The sequence below is a fragment of the Thamnophis elegans genome, chromosome 2, assembly GCF_009769535.1.
Source record: "Thamnophis elegans isolate rThaEle1 chromosome 2, rThaEle1.pri, whole genome shotgun sequence".
Classification (NCBI taxonomy): domain Eukaryota; kingdom Metazoa; phylum Chordata; class Lepidosauria; order Squamata; family Colubridae; genus Thamnophis; species Thamnophis elegans.
Genome location: NC_045542.1, coordinates 99,875,674 through 99,889,046, shown reverse-complemented (window position 1 = coordinate 99,889,046; position 13,373 = coordinate 99,875,674). Strand labels below are relative to the sequence as shown.

The 13,373-nt window shown below is 43.5% G+C and overlaps 1 protein-coding gene across 2 annotated transcripts in view; it reads left to right on the top strand.

The window, feature by feature from the left end:
- The window catches only part of UBA7 (ubiquitin like modifier activating enzyme 7), a 61,774-nt gene that overhangs the window by 33,633 nt on the left and 14,768 nt on the right, over positions 1–13,373 (top strand). For both annotated transcript variants that reach the window (XM_032212056.1, XM_032212055.1), the window contains exons 15-22: positions 276–472; positions 1,338–1,402; positions 1,770–1,950; positions 3,942–4,016; positions 5,327–5,516; positions 5,711–5,808; positions 11,288–11,374; positions 11,726–11,920. In XM_032212056.1, the coding sequence (XP_032067947.1) occupies positions 276–472; positions 1,338–1,402; positions 1,770–1,950; positions 3,942–4,016; positions 5,327–5,516; positions 5,711–5,808; positions 11,288–11,374; positions 11,726–11,920 (1,088 nt within the window). The remainder of the gene's footprint in view (positions 1–275; positions 473–1,337; positions 1,403–1,769; positions 1,951–3,941; positions 4,017–5,326; positions 5,517–5,710; positions 5,809–11,287; positions 11,375–11,725; positions 11,921–13,373) is intronic.

The window sequence follows — 13,373 nt, the reverse complement described above, 5'->3', positions numbered from 1 at the left end:
AAGCAATTTGGAACTAAGGAGAAACTTCTTAACAGGACAATTAACCATTGGAACAGTTTGCCTTCTGAAGCTGTAGGTGCTTCCATCACCACTGGAGGTTTTTAAGAAGAGACTGGACAGTCCCTTGTCTGAAGTGGTATAGTTGAGCAGTGGGCTGGACTAGAACATCTCCAAAGTCCATTCCAGCTTTATTCGGATTGACTGGAGCTATGGAAGCAGAATCATGCAAAGAACTGTGCAACGCTTTAGGCTTCCCCCTTTTCTTTCCCCTGCAGGAAACGAAGTGGGTGAAATATGTCTGCACTACCTCAAGCCTTTGCTCGATTCTGGGACCGATGGCACCAAGGGACACTCCCTAGTCTTCGTGCCTTACCTGACAAACACACATGGACAAAGTCTGGATAAGGACAGTACAACAATCCCTCTCTGCACTCTGCGCTATTTCCCCACTACCATCCAGCACACCATTCAGGTACAAGTCCACATCTTTCTTCTGCCCCAGTGGTGACATTCAAATTTTTGTGCCACCAGTTCTGTGGGAGTGGCTTGGTGGGGCGTGGTTTGGCTTGGTGGGCGTGGCTTGGTGAACGTGGCAGGGGAAGGATACTGCAAAATCTCCATTCCCACCTCCCTCTGGGGCCAGCCAGTGGTGGCATTTGCCGGTTCTCCAAACTACTCAAAATTTCCGCTACCGGATCTCCAGAACCTGCTGAATTTCACCCCTGTTCTGCCCCTCATCAACTCTGCAGCTTCTGCTCCAAACCCTTCCCTTTCTCTCCAGCTGAGCCATCCTTGAAAGAGGGGAAACTCCCTTCTTCTGACTGGCCCTTTTAGCTTCATTTACTGTTTCTAGGCAGCTGGGCAAAAACTAGGATAGCCAGTTAGTGGTGTGAGGACAGGAGATAGGGCTCAGCTGTTTCACCCATAAGCTAAGCCAGAATTCTTCATCTCAAGCAAATCTTCAGCTGTTTCTTCCCAGTTCACAGAACAGAGGTAGCAAGGGCAGCCCTTTCCAGATTTCAGGATCCTGAGGCTTTTCATGCCCCTGTTTGATTCCCCTTTGCCTCCAATGGAGGAAATTTCTGTCTGGCCATTTGATTGGGGAGCCCTTATATCTAGATCAGAGGAGTAAATACCAGCCTTGAGGGATCTGTGGTCTGTGTTGGCCCACTTAGCCCAAAAAATACTGGCAGGCAAGATACTCAGAGCCTGCTATCCGGTACTGGTTATTTGGGTGTCATCCTAACTGCTCTTGCTTCTGAGTCAATGCACAGGCTTAATGCATTTACAAAGAGCACAATAGATTCCTGAACCCACTTCATCTCCATCTTTTCCAGTGGGCCCGAAATCAATTTGAGGATCTTTTCAAAATAAGAGCAGAGGATACTAATAAATTTCTGAGGTGAGTGAAAATCTAGATCTTGTCAAAGATGGATAAATATTGTGTGTGTGTGTGTAAGAATCATGAATAGGTAGTATTGGGGATCAAGTTGATGTTTTATTCTACTAGCAGGGGCACGGACAGGGGGTGTTTAGTAGACTTGTACTTGTACTTGACGCCTCTTCACCCATCGTGGGTATAGGCGACTTCCATGGAAATTTAGTAGATACTTTATCACTAAACAATAGTTGTTCTTAGAATAATTAAACAAGGAGATCTGGTTGTTTTGAGAGGCCTATGGATATTTGGTGAAGATTTCCTATACTTAAGAAATAAAACAGCTGAATATTTTCTTTAGTCCAACCACAGTGTCTATGTTTAACTGCAGGGATCCCACCACCTTTGAGAAAGAAGGCACGGAAGCTTTGGAGAGGCTGAACCTAGTGAAGATGAGTCTTCAGGAGCAGCCACAGTGCTGGCGAGACTGCGTGGCCTGGGCCCGGAAACTTTGGGAGCGTCTTTTCTGTCATGACATCCTGCAGATGCTGTACAACTTTCCACCTGAATATGTAAGACATAAGCATATCCTTTTTACCCTCAACTACTTCCTAGCTTCTTGCCCAGCACGGTGCAGCAAGTGAAGTGGAAACGGCTCAAGATCAAGGGAGGATCCTCTTCCCTCTGCCCTTCTTTGGATGGAGTATACATTTCTTTTGCAGAGGCTTCCAACTTAATCAAAACTTAATATAAAAAGTGCTGGTCTCATCTTTGGAGGCATTGCTTCTTACAGACTTAGCTCCGCAAACATTTACTCTTGCTGCTTCTTTGGGTAGAAGCCCATGGTCATAAAATAACTCATACACCCTAGCTCAGTGACAGCGAACGTTTTCGGCACCGAGTGCCCAAACTGGAATGGGCGTGCATGTATGCGCATGTGCACACCAGAGCCACAAACCCAGAGACTAGCTGGACGGTGTTCACACGCCTGTTTTGGGGCCATTTTTGGCTGTTTTGTGGGCAACTTTCAGGCCATTTTTTGGGGCTCTGACACCTGTGAAGACCAGCTGGCCGCTCTGGCACCAGCAAAGAAAAACAGCCTAGAAAACAACCCCAAAACAGCCAGAAAAATGGCCTGTTTTGGGGGTGTTTTCTGGCACTCCGGCACCCACGAAGACCAGCTGGCTGGCGCACCAGAAACCAGAAGGGCAGCTAGCGATGGCACACGTGCCCACAGAGAGGGCTCTGCATGACACCTCTGGCACAGGTGCCCCTAGGTTCACCATTACGGCCCTAGCTGGAGATCTTGAAAATGATTTGCCTATAGTTTTTTAGAAAAACTTCAGAAGAATAAGAACCTAATAGGATCGGAATCAAATGGCAAACGGTAATCAAGAGTCCACAGAGAGAGTAATCCTGTATATTCAAAGCAGAGAGTCCAGATGCTCAGGCTAAGGACTCGACCTAGAACAGTTTCCATAGCGGTCCTGCATCTCGCTGTCTTCCTCTTGTTATGGTGAAGCAAAATTCAAGGTAGCCAGTCCCTTTCTATGTAGGATGTTCCGGTAGTACGGAGAGAGCCCTCTTCCCATATTTCCTACTACAGATTATCTGACACCTTCTGAGAAGATTAGAAACAATCTGCCCTGTATGTAGTTAACCCATAATCATTATATCTCTCTCCATACAATGGTGATGGTGCAATTTTGCAAACGGTGTTAACTATAAATAGAAAATAAAAGGAAGCGTTTTTCAACCCTGCAGGAACGCACACGCTCTATGAAAAGAACTCGTGCTGCTTCTTTTTTTCTTTTAGTTACACTAATACCTAAAACACAGAAAGTGATTTTGTTGGCTTGGTTGAGAGGAAAATAAAAAGAGAGAATCAGGGGGTATTACTGTACATTTTTGTGGAAACCCAGATGCTTAATGTAAAGGTGGCTTCTTTGATACCTGTGAATTCCACTCAGAATTGAAAATGCCATTGAAGGATTACTGCATCCGTGAATTATAGTACACATTTTTTTTTCATGGCTTTTCATAAACAGATTCAAGGAAGGGTAAAAAGAAAAGAAAAGAAAAGCTAAGGCCCCATTTTATGCATTCAACTTAGAGCTCTTTGGTAGCTCCATGGCCTCAGTTGCAGATTCCATTGCATTTTTCATTCCCCATTTTTCCTCACACTGTAATTTATGTTGCTGAAAGTGATACTACCATGGTTATGTGTGTCTTATCTTTTGGGTGCTAAAGCATTGTTCTTTTATATAACCTTTTTTTGGCCCTTAATGGAATGTAACAGTAATGTCAGAAGGAGGCCCTGGATATTTTGGAGGAATTAAAATATATACAAGTAAAATATACAGATGGTACAGATAGTTCCTTCCAGCCACATCTACTACCTCTGAGCACTTATTCTCCCTTCCGTGGCTAAATCTTCTTACTTCAGGCTGCAAAACTTACCTGGCTCAGTTCCAGCCTTTGATCAATGGAGTTTCCTTCCTTGAACTTCTTTCCCCACATCCCATGTGGCTTCCTGACTGACCCTATCTACCTTTGTCCCCAGGAGACAAGCTCTGGATTTCCTTTCTGGTCCGGATCCAATCGATGCCCGCACCAACTCCAGTTTGATTACAATAATGTGAGTGAGTTGTTCAGCTTGGGAACTGGGGATTCTAGAAGAGAGCAGATTTTTGTCTTCTCAGTAAGAATCATCAAGGGAAGGTCAAGACATTTCCTCTCTTGGGTGACCATTCGCATTTTAATGTTAAAAGGATCAAAGTAAATGTTAATATGGATACTAAAAGTAAAAGTACACATTCACTCTCATGAATACACACATACATATTCAATGAATGAGAATTGTTTTTATTATTTCCTAGAACTGGTGGCAAACAATTCACAATAAATACCGTATTTTTCAGACTAGAAGACACACTGAACTAGAAGCCTCACCTAGATTTACAAGAGGAAAACAAGAAAAAATAGTTTTTGGCCCAAAATGGGCCTGTTTTTGGCAAAAATGGGACATTCACAGCATTGCAGAGTGCTTCTGGGGGCTGGGGAGGGCAAAAATGCAACACGCAGGGGGCTTGGGAGCCTAAAAACAAGCCCATATTCGGTCTATATTATGCCCTGACATTTTCATCCACTTTTAGGGAAAGGGAAAGTGCGTCTTATACCCCCCAAAATACGGTAGCTTAAAAAGAGTAGTCTCTAGAGAGTCTCATCATCCAGGTCATGGCGGTCCCAAAGGTGCTTTTTTCAGGAGGCAACTGGACTTTCTTGATTTTTCTTTTGAAGACGTTTTACTTCTCATCTAAGAAGCTTCTTCAGCTCTTGACAGGATAGTGGGGAATGGAAGGATTTCATAAAAAGCCAAGGTGGCGCAGTGGTTAAATGCAGCACTGCAGGCTACTGCTAGATCAGCAGGTCAGCGGTTCAAATCTCACCGGCTCAGGGTTGACTCAGCCTTCCATCCTTCTGAGGTGGGTAAAATGTGGACCCAGATTGTTGGGGGCAATATGCTGACTCTCTGTAAACCGCTTAGAGAGGCCTGAAAGGCCTATGAAGCGGTATATAAGTCTACTGCTATTGCTATTAAAAAAAAAAAAGAGTATGAATCCAGAAATGTTTAATCAACAAGAGAAACAAGAGAAAGACTAGTTCATTTCAAACTTGCCTTGGATATTTCAAAGGAGGATTGGAGAATGCTGTCTCTAAACCCACTGGTTCTCGCAGTCGTAGTTGCAAGCTGCATTAGGTGATGTGGTGTGATATATTGATCATATAAGGGGGGTGTGATGAACTGAATGGTAGGGAATTTATTTTTGGAGGGCCACCCAATGCTTCCAATTGCTAATTATAAGAAATAAGAACTTAGGGTTTCAGTGGGGGAAAAGGGATATATTGGGTTCTGACTCTGCTAAAGCTATCTTTGGATTTTTATAGACCACCCACAAGAGCTTCATTGTGTCTGCCAGTCGCCTCTTTGCCGAGACACACAAGCTGCTTGTTCATGAAGATGAAGCTACCACTTTGCAAGTTCTCCTTGAGTTGCATCTCCTACCCTTCCACCCACGTCAAGGGATGCATATCCCTACTACGGATGAGGAGAGTCCAACATTACCAAGTGCCTCTAGTAAGAAATGGATAAGATCAACGATAGTCAGAAAACTAAACTGCTTCCATTAGCTCCTAAAGGTCCTTCTGCTGATCTTAATCAAAATGTGGGTGGAGGTTATCATTGAACATATAAGGGGCTTTAAACAAGCAGTTGTTTTGTTCATTCCATATCGCTCAAATGATCTCACTTGGACTAAATATGTCTTTTAGAGGAGACGATGTTGATAGAACTGAAACAAGAATTGGGAAAGCTAAGAGAGGAGCTTGAAAAAGACAGTGGTCATATGGAGCCACTTCACTTTGAGAAGGTATGGCTATGCTAGTTTATTGCATCTTGCTGTGTATCTCTTTCTATGTAGATCTTGAGTGAACCATGTGACTCCACTATTCCAATTGTGAACCACCACCACCACCACCCCCAGCAGTTCTGACAATGCTTCTTCATCCTGGACCAGGCAATTTCAGTTTAGAGCTAAAACACTTTAATGAGATGACTCATAAACTGATTTTCCCATTGTCCCAGTATCTGTAAAGGGCAAGTATGAACAAGAGCCACACAATTTTTTAAACATTCAGAGCTCAAATGCTGCGTTACAAAAAACACTCCCTTTGTATCACGTACACAAAATGTAGGATTATGACTCAAAGTCTGAATTACAAATCGGATGGCTCCTGGTTTTGAACCTCACCTTTACTGAGAACCCATTGGATAGCTTGAAATGGGCTGAGCAACTTCTTTTAGATTGAAGGAAGTGTTTGGACTCTAATGATGTGCGGGGGCCCTTATTCCCAAAAGTGGGTGAGGCCAGGGCACGTTAAATGAGCAGAAATCGAGCAAAACCCAGAGAAGGCTGAATTTAGGTCATTTTGACAGCACAACTTCCCATGTACCTAATGATTTCCTTAATTTATTTGTAACTTAAATGTGTAGGTAAGTTTTAGATGGACTCTGAGGAAACAAGGCAGTGTTTCTCAACTTTGGCAACTTGAAGATGTCTGGACTTCAAATCCCAGAATTCCCCAGCCAGCAAATGCTGGCTGGGGAATTCTGGGAGTTGAAGTCCAGACATCTTCAAGTTGCCAAGGTTGAGAAACACTGCATTAAGGCCTTCTTTCCAGAAGAAAACTCTCAAGAGAAAAAAGGAAATAATCAGGCTAAGTTACATGTTAAATTTGTGGTGGAATCCCACAAGAGAGGATGGTGCGAACTTGTGACCTCAAGACTCAGACATGCTACTTAGAACAATTGTCTTTATGTCAGACTCAAACCATATCTGGATAAACTGCTCTTTTGAGTTGATAAAGCTACACTCCTGGCCACACCTCTCTTAAGAACTAAGTTTTCTTGATCACAGACTTAATTCTGAGCCATGCGTAAAATGAAGACAAAATAAAGTCAGAAGGATTGTTGGTCTACATTCATTCTTATCTGGGTCTTCCGAATGAGAATGACGGAAACTGGAGAACGGGGAGGTGCTTGAATGTGAAACGATAAGGATGTGGAACATTTAAGGAAAACGGTGGGTTCGTGCCAAGGGTTTTGCTCACCCTTGCTATCAGAGACTCTTAAAACGAAAGTTAAGCTGGATAATGAAAGCGGAGCCGACTTTTCTGTGTACAAAGAACACCCTTCAGCACTGAGTTACGGCCTTCCTCAGCTTGCTCACATCTTGCAGTAGGAAGTCTGTTTCATTTAGCAGGGGAGAACATTGTGGATTGAATGATATTCCTTGTGTGCAGAGCAGTATTGGAACAAGCCCACAGCTGCTATGAGCCAAACTCTTTGCATACAGTGGGCATTTGTCTGCAGAAATGCAGTTGCGATGTAGGAATATTGTGAGGATTATATCCAAATATGTCATCAGCTGCCAGGATCGAGGTCCAGATTTTAGTTAAGGTGGAATATTTTCCTTATATTGCCATGTCAGTTGAAAGTTGCTGTCAAATGCTCCTAATAGAAATCTCATTTACCAAAGCTTAGTTGCTTTGACCTTTTCCATGTTTTGGAGGCTACTGTTTCTGGAGTTTTGAGTTATAATTGAGTTGACATTTAGGATTTAAGTTTCTGAAGTTTCTAGAAGAGAGAAATATCATTATTTAAAAAAAACACAAAATGACGTGTAGCTCAGGTTAAGCGCCTAAGGGCTAAGGTACATTTTGCCATGCATTCTATTACACAAATCGTTTAAAATTGTAGGTATGTATTTCACATTGTTTATAAACCACCTCAATCCTGAAGGGCTCTGGATGCATCGCAACGTAAAAGAAAATATAAAATGTAACTGCATATTTTGTAGCCAGAGTTTGGATGCCTTCAATTCAGGCCAACGGGGGCCAAAGACATCTTGATTAGCTCAGATTTGAATTGTTAACCTAAGAGGGTATGAACTGAAAGAGGGTGTTCTAAAGCAGTGGTGTCCAACCTTGGCAACTTTAAGACTTGTGGACTTCAACTCCCAGAGTTCCTCAGCCAGCAAAGCTGAGCCGAGGTGGCGCAGTGGTTAGGGTGCAGTACTGCAGGCCACTTTAGCTGACTGTTATCTGCAGTTCAGCGGTTCTAATCTCACCGGCTCAAGGTTGACTCAGCCTTCCATCCTTCCGAGGTGGGTGAAATGAGGTCCCAGACTGTGGGGGTGATATGCTGACTCTGTAAACCGCTTAGAGAGGGCTGAAAGCCCTATGAAGCGGTATATAAGTCTAACTGCTATTGCTAACTGCTATAAGTCCACAGGTCTTAAAGTTGCCAAGGTTGGACACCACTGTTCTAAAGAATGAGGAGTACCATGAAGAAAACATGTACACCAGGGTAGCCCTTGACTTACGACTACTCATTTAGTGACCGTTCAAAGTTACAAGAACCCTGAAAAATGTGGTTTATGACCAGTTCTCACGCTTTTAACCATTGCAGCATCCCCACAGTCACATGACCCAAATTCGGTTGTTTGGCAACCGGCAGTATATTTACGATGGTTGCAGATTCCCAGGGTCCTGGGATTGTCGTTTGCAAACTTTCCTAGAGAACCTCTGACAAGCAAGATCAATGGGGAAGCCGGGTTCCTTGAACAATCACATGATTTATGATAACAACTGCGATGATTCACTTAACCGTAGCAAAAATATAATAAAATGAGGTGTGACTCACATCACCTGCTGCCTTTACCAACAGAAATTTTGCTCTCCATTGCAGTCTTAAATTGAGGGCTACCTGTAATCTGGTGATCTTGTGGGTGTGGGCCCTCAACAGATGCGGCCATTGATTGCCCTAGAAAAGCAGATACATTTTGTCAAGCTGTTTCCTGCTGCTGCATCATAAAGAATTTTTTTTTAAATATCATTCAGACCAACTGATCAAAAGTATCATTATGGGTCTTCTGAATTTTCTGGAAGTCTATTGGCAATTAGTAACTTTAGCCTTGGACTTAGCTAGTGGAATTATGCCACAGCAGTCTAATTGCATTTTGCATCAACTCCAGCTTCAGTGTTGTCTCCAAAGGCAACCTTAACCTACAGCATGTTGTGAGGATCCAAATTGAGATGCCGAAGATTCTGTCTTGAGTTGAATCCCAAGAATATATGGGATAGAGATTTTTGTCCCTACATTTCCTCAATTGGGCTAGAATTGAAGAGATTTCGAATACTTAAAGTTCCCCCCAATATTCCTCCCTGGAATTGGGGACCAGGGTTGTCTCAGCATTTTAATCACACACTTGCTGACTATGTGAATGCCATTAAATTTAGTTTGGCTCTAACCACCATTCGCTTCAGTAGAAAGGATTTAAACATGTGTTTAAATTTGTGCAATGTTGGGTAGATTATTGTCACTATTTTTGTTTTTTTCCCCCCATTTGTGTCCCAAATTACTTGATCACATTACAGTCTGTTGCTGCTGTTTATGAAGTCATTCTTCATAAGCCTGTAAAAATATTATCATATCCCTGTGTTGGTGAAGAAACTTGGGCCCAGATTAAGAAGGATAGCCATTCAGAGACAGATGTGCAGTTCCAAAAAACAGGGTCATGGACATTGTTGTGAGTTTGCATCTTGACTGTATTCAGACTTTGGAAGTGCCAGGATGTTGGAAATGAGTTGTGGATGATCCTGTTTTTCATTAAAAAGAGCCGAGGTGGCGCAGTGGTTAGGGTGCAGTACTGCAGGCCACTTCAGCTGACTGTGATCTGCAGTTCAGCGGTTCAAATCTCACCGGCTCAAGGTCGACTCAGCCTTCCATCCTTCCGAGGTGGGTGAAATGAGGACCCAGACTGTGGGGGCAAGTTGCTGACTCAATTTGCAAAAAAATTTTTACAAAAAAATTTGTAAACCGCTTAGAGAGGGCTGAAAGCCCTATTAAGCGGTATAGAAGTCTAATTAATAAATTATCTTTCTGATAACTCTTCTTCTGTTGCTGCATACATGATCAGACCTAGTTAACCTGCTTGTCAGAGCAATACTGCATACTAGGACTTTCTGATTAGACTACTGAGATGTGCTCTCCATGGAGCTTCCCTTGAAGACCATGCAGAAGTTACAACTAGTCCAGAATGCAATGGTGTACTTTGATTTGCTCGTAGTCGCACTGTCTCTCATTTTATTTCGGAGTGCAATTCAGGCTGCTAGGTTATCTTTTAAACTCTGCATGGCACAAAATCAGGTTATTTGTAGAACTTTCTTTCCCTGAAGATATTTGTCTTCTCCACTAGATCAGATTGGGAGGGCACGTCCCCTTCCCCTGGATGCTGCCATCTACTAGGGCCTTTCCATCGCAGCCCCTGCTCAGTGGAGTGGATCCCTCCTGGGATCCAACTTTTAGCCTTCCAAAAAGCTGCAAAGAGCTGGGTTTTTCCCTTAGGCATTGGAGCTTGGTGATCACATTGTCTGATAGATTGGATATTGTTGATTAAGAAACTAGGATTTTGGTTTTACTGTTTCTTTGGTTTGCAATATTACTGTAAGAGTTGTGTTTCGTAAAATGGCTTGCCTTATAGCTCTTACCAATTAATTATTAATGAATCAGAACACCATCCTATTTTTGCAGTATTTATACAACTGTTGTATTTTCTACACAGTTTCGAGTCTTTAAGAAGATGTTGGATAGCCATTTGTCTGAAACGGTACAAGGTTTTCTACCTAGGCAGGGGGTTGGACTAGAAAGACCTCCAAGGTCCCTTCCAACACTGCTATTGTATTGTAGATTGTATGGCTTACAGTTCGCGTTTTCACTTTTTCACATTCTCCCATCTCCCACTTGAAGCTGCCTTGGTTCTTCCCAGTTCAAAAATATTCCAGAGACATCCAGTCTGAAGGGCCTGTAATGTATCGTTGGTATAGGTTGGATAGACAAAAGGGGCAGCCATATTTTTAAAAATTGTGAAATAGGTTTGTCATGTGGGAAGAAAGAGGATAATAAGGAGGAAGGGGAAAAGACCTGAAGGCACAATTCCTTAACCAAGTCAAGGGCAACCTTTGTATTGCAGCTGCTCCGGGCTGTGGAAACTTATTTAGCTACACACTGTTTTCCAAGATTGCACAATGTGTTGCACGCACACTGTTTTTGCAGTCACTGGCGTTGTTTTCTTTTACTAAAAATAAACCCTCCAAACATCATATCTACCCTGCATTGCCACATTTTTATGCCTTTTCTTTACAGCCTATCCAAACCCAACTGTTCTTTGTTTTTCCTGATTTTTGTAAGGATTACAATCACTTTTGTCTCTTTTCCCATTGAGATCCGTTTCTGTTACTTCCACCACTTCCTGGTTAGGACTGATTTTGCCATTGTTGTGCCCTCAGGATAAGGACTCCCATTTGGAATTCATCACGCATGCAGCCAATCTGCGAGCTGAGAACTATGACATCCCTCCAGTGGATAAGTTCCAGGTGAGGCTAGTGGGGGGGGGGGGCTTTGTTTCTCATCTCCCCTCCCTTATTGCGAATAAATGAAAGACAGAAAATGGGGAGCTGAGAATGGGGATATTGGAATGTTTTAGAAGAGTCCATGCAGCAAGGTTGCATTAATTCTTTACTAGAAGAGCAGGAGGGAAAAACAGTTGGAAGCTTGGGGATAGAGGGTCTATCAAGGGAATGGAAGTGGTGGAGGCTATCAATTCCGTAGCCAAGGCTCTTGAGAAAATCCTTCCCCATTGCTTGGTACCTGCAGAACGCCTTCTTGCAAGAAGTGGCTTTCTCTCCCATCATTTCCATGGTGTCTGTCCAACTTAATTTCAATAGGCCAAGAGGATTGCGGGCCGGATTGTACCTGCCATTGCCACCACAACAGCTGCTGTAGCTGGCCTGACCTGCCTGGAGCTTTACAAATTGGTGTGGCAGTGCAAGGATCTCAGTTCCTATCGCCATGGCTTCCTCCAGCTCGCTGAGCCGTTCCTCGATCGCTCCCAGCCTGTGCCATCTCCACAAGCATACGAGGTGAGGGCTCTGTGATGATCCTATTTTGGGCTCTGGATTCATCATGGTTTGAAAACAGGAGGAGATTAGATGGGTCTCTTTTTGTGTGCAAGTCAAAGATGAGAACAAGCAAGAAGGAACTCCAGAGGAGTTCTGCTGGAATACCTGGATGTCTAAAAGGCTGGAAACAAGGGGTTGCTGTAGTGCTGGGAGCCAAATCATTCCGGACAGAAATCATGTTGCTTTGTACTAGTAAACAAATATTTCTGTAGTGCCATGGATGTTGGTAGCCATCTTAGTTTACAGTAATCTCGTTACATTGAAGGATGGAAGGAAGAGCAATGGTTCACTCCTGTTTCATGCTGAAAATAGTCCTGAGGGTGGTTTTGGCACTAAGTACCTATGATCACTTGGACATGTGGGTACATGTGACCCGTCAAAACCGTGTTCGACTAAACCGCGCCCGATTAAACCGCGTCGCTGACGTCATCAACAGGGCGACAACAGCCAGCGCGGAGAAAGAAGGGCGCTTTAAATAGTGCTTTGAAAGCAAGACGATTCAACTTAAGGTAAGGGTTAGGGTTAGGGTTAGGTTAAGGGTTAGGATTAGGGTTAGGTTTAGGGTTAGGTTTAGGGTTAGGTTTAGGGTTAGGTTTAGGGGGTTTAGGTTTAGGGGTTAATTTTAGGTTAGGGTTAGGTTTAGGGTTAGGTTAAGGGTTAGGGTTAGGATTAGGTTTAGGGGGATTAGGTTTGGGGGTTAATTTTAGGTTTAGGGTTTACAGCGTGCTTCTGTCTCTGCGCTGTTGTCGCCCTGTTGATGACGTCAGCAACGCGGTTTAGTCAAGCGCGGTTTAGTCAAGCGCGGTTTTGTGGTGGAACCTGGGTACGCACCCTCTATCCCTGCACTTTGGCTGGAATGTTTGAAGACACTATCATGACAAGAGTGGCTGATTTTTTCTGGCACAAGCCTGTTTCCAGACATTGCAGCCAAAGAATGAAAACTGGAAGTCTGAAGCCCTTGATCTTCTGGCATGCGTTCCTGTTCTTGGCTAAAGCTTCCTGGAAGTAGGGTTTATAGCATTAATTAGAGATAGTTCATTGCTCTGGGTGTTACTGGCAGCAAAGATTCAAGGTAGAATGGCTGCCTTGTATCTTTTAGTGTTTTTTTTTTTTAAATTTTATTATTTATTTATTACTAAAATTTATATAGCCACCGAAGGTGACTCTTTAGCATGTGGGCAAGAATGGACTCCACGCTGCAGATGCCGCCATCCTATTCCACGCAGTGCCATCCTGTCCCTCCTGTCTGGGCACCAGAAGTGCATTGCTTGCCCAGACCTGACGTGAGGGGCCTCTAGCTCTGCTCACTTCAGCTGCTGCTGACCCTGCCTTTCCTGAGCCCCTTCTGGCAGACAGACGGTGAAGGAGATCTAGTTTCAGAAGCTGATGCCTGGAGTGTGTATCAAGCCAGCAG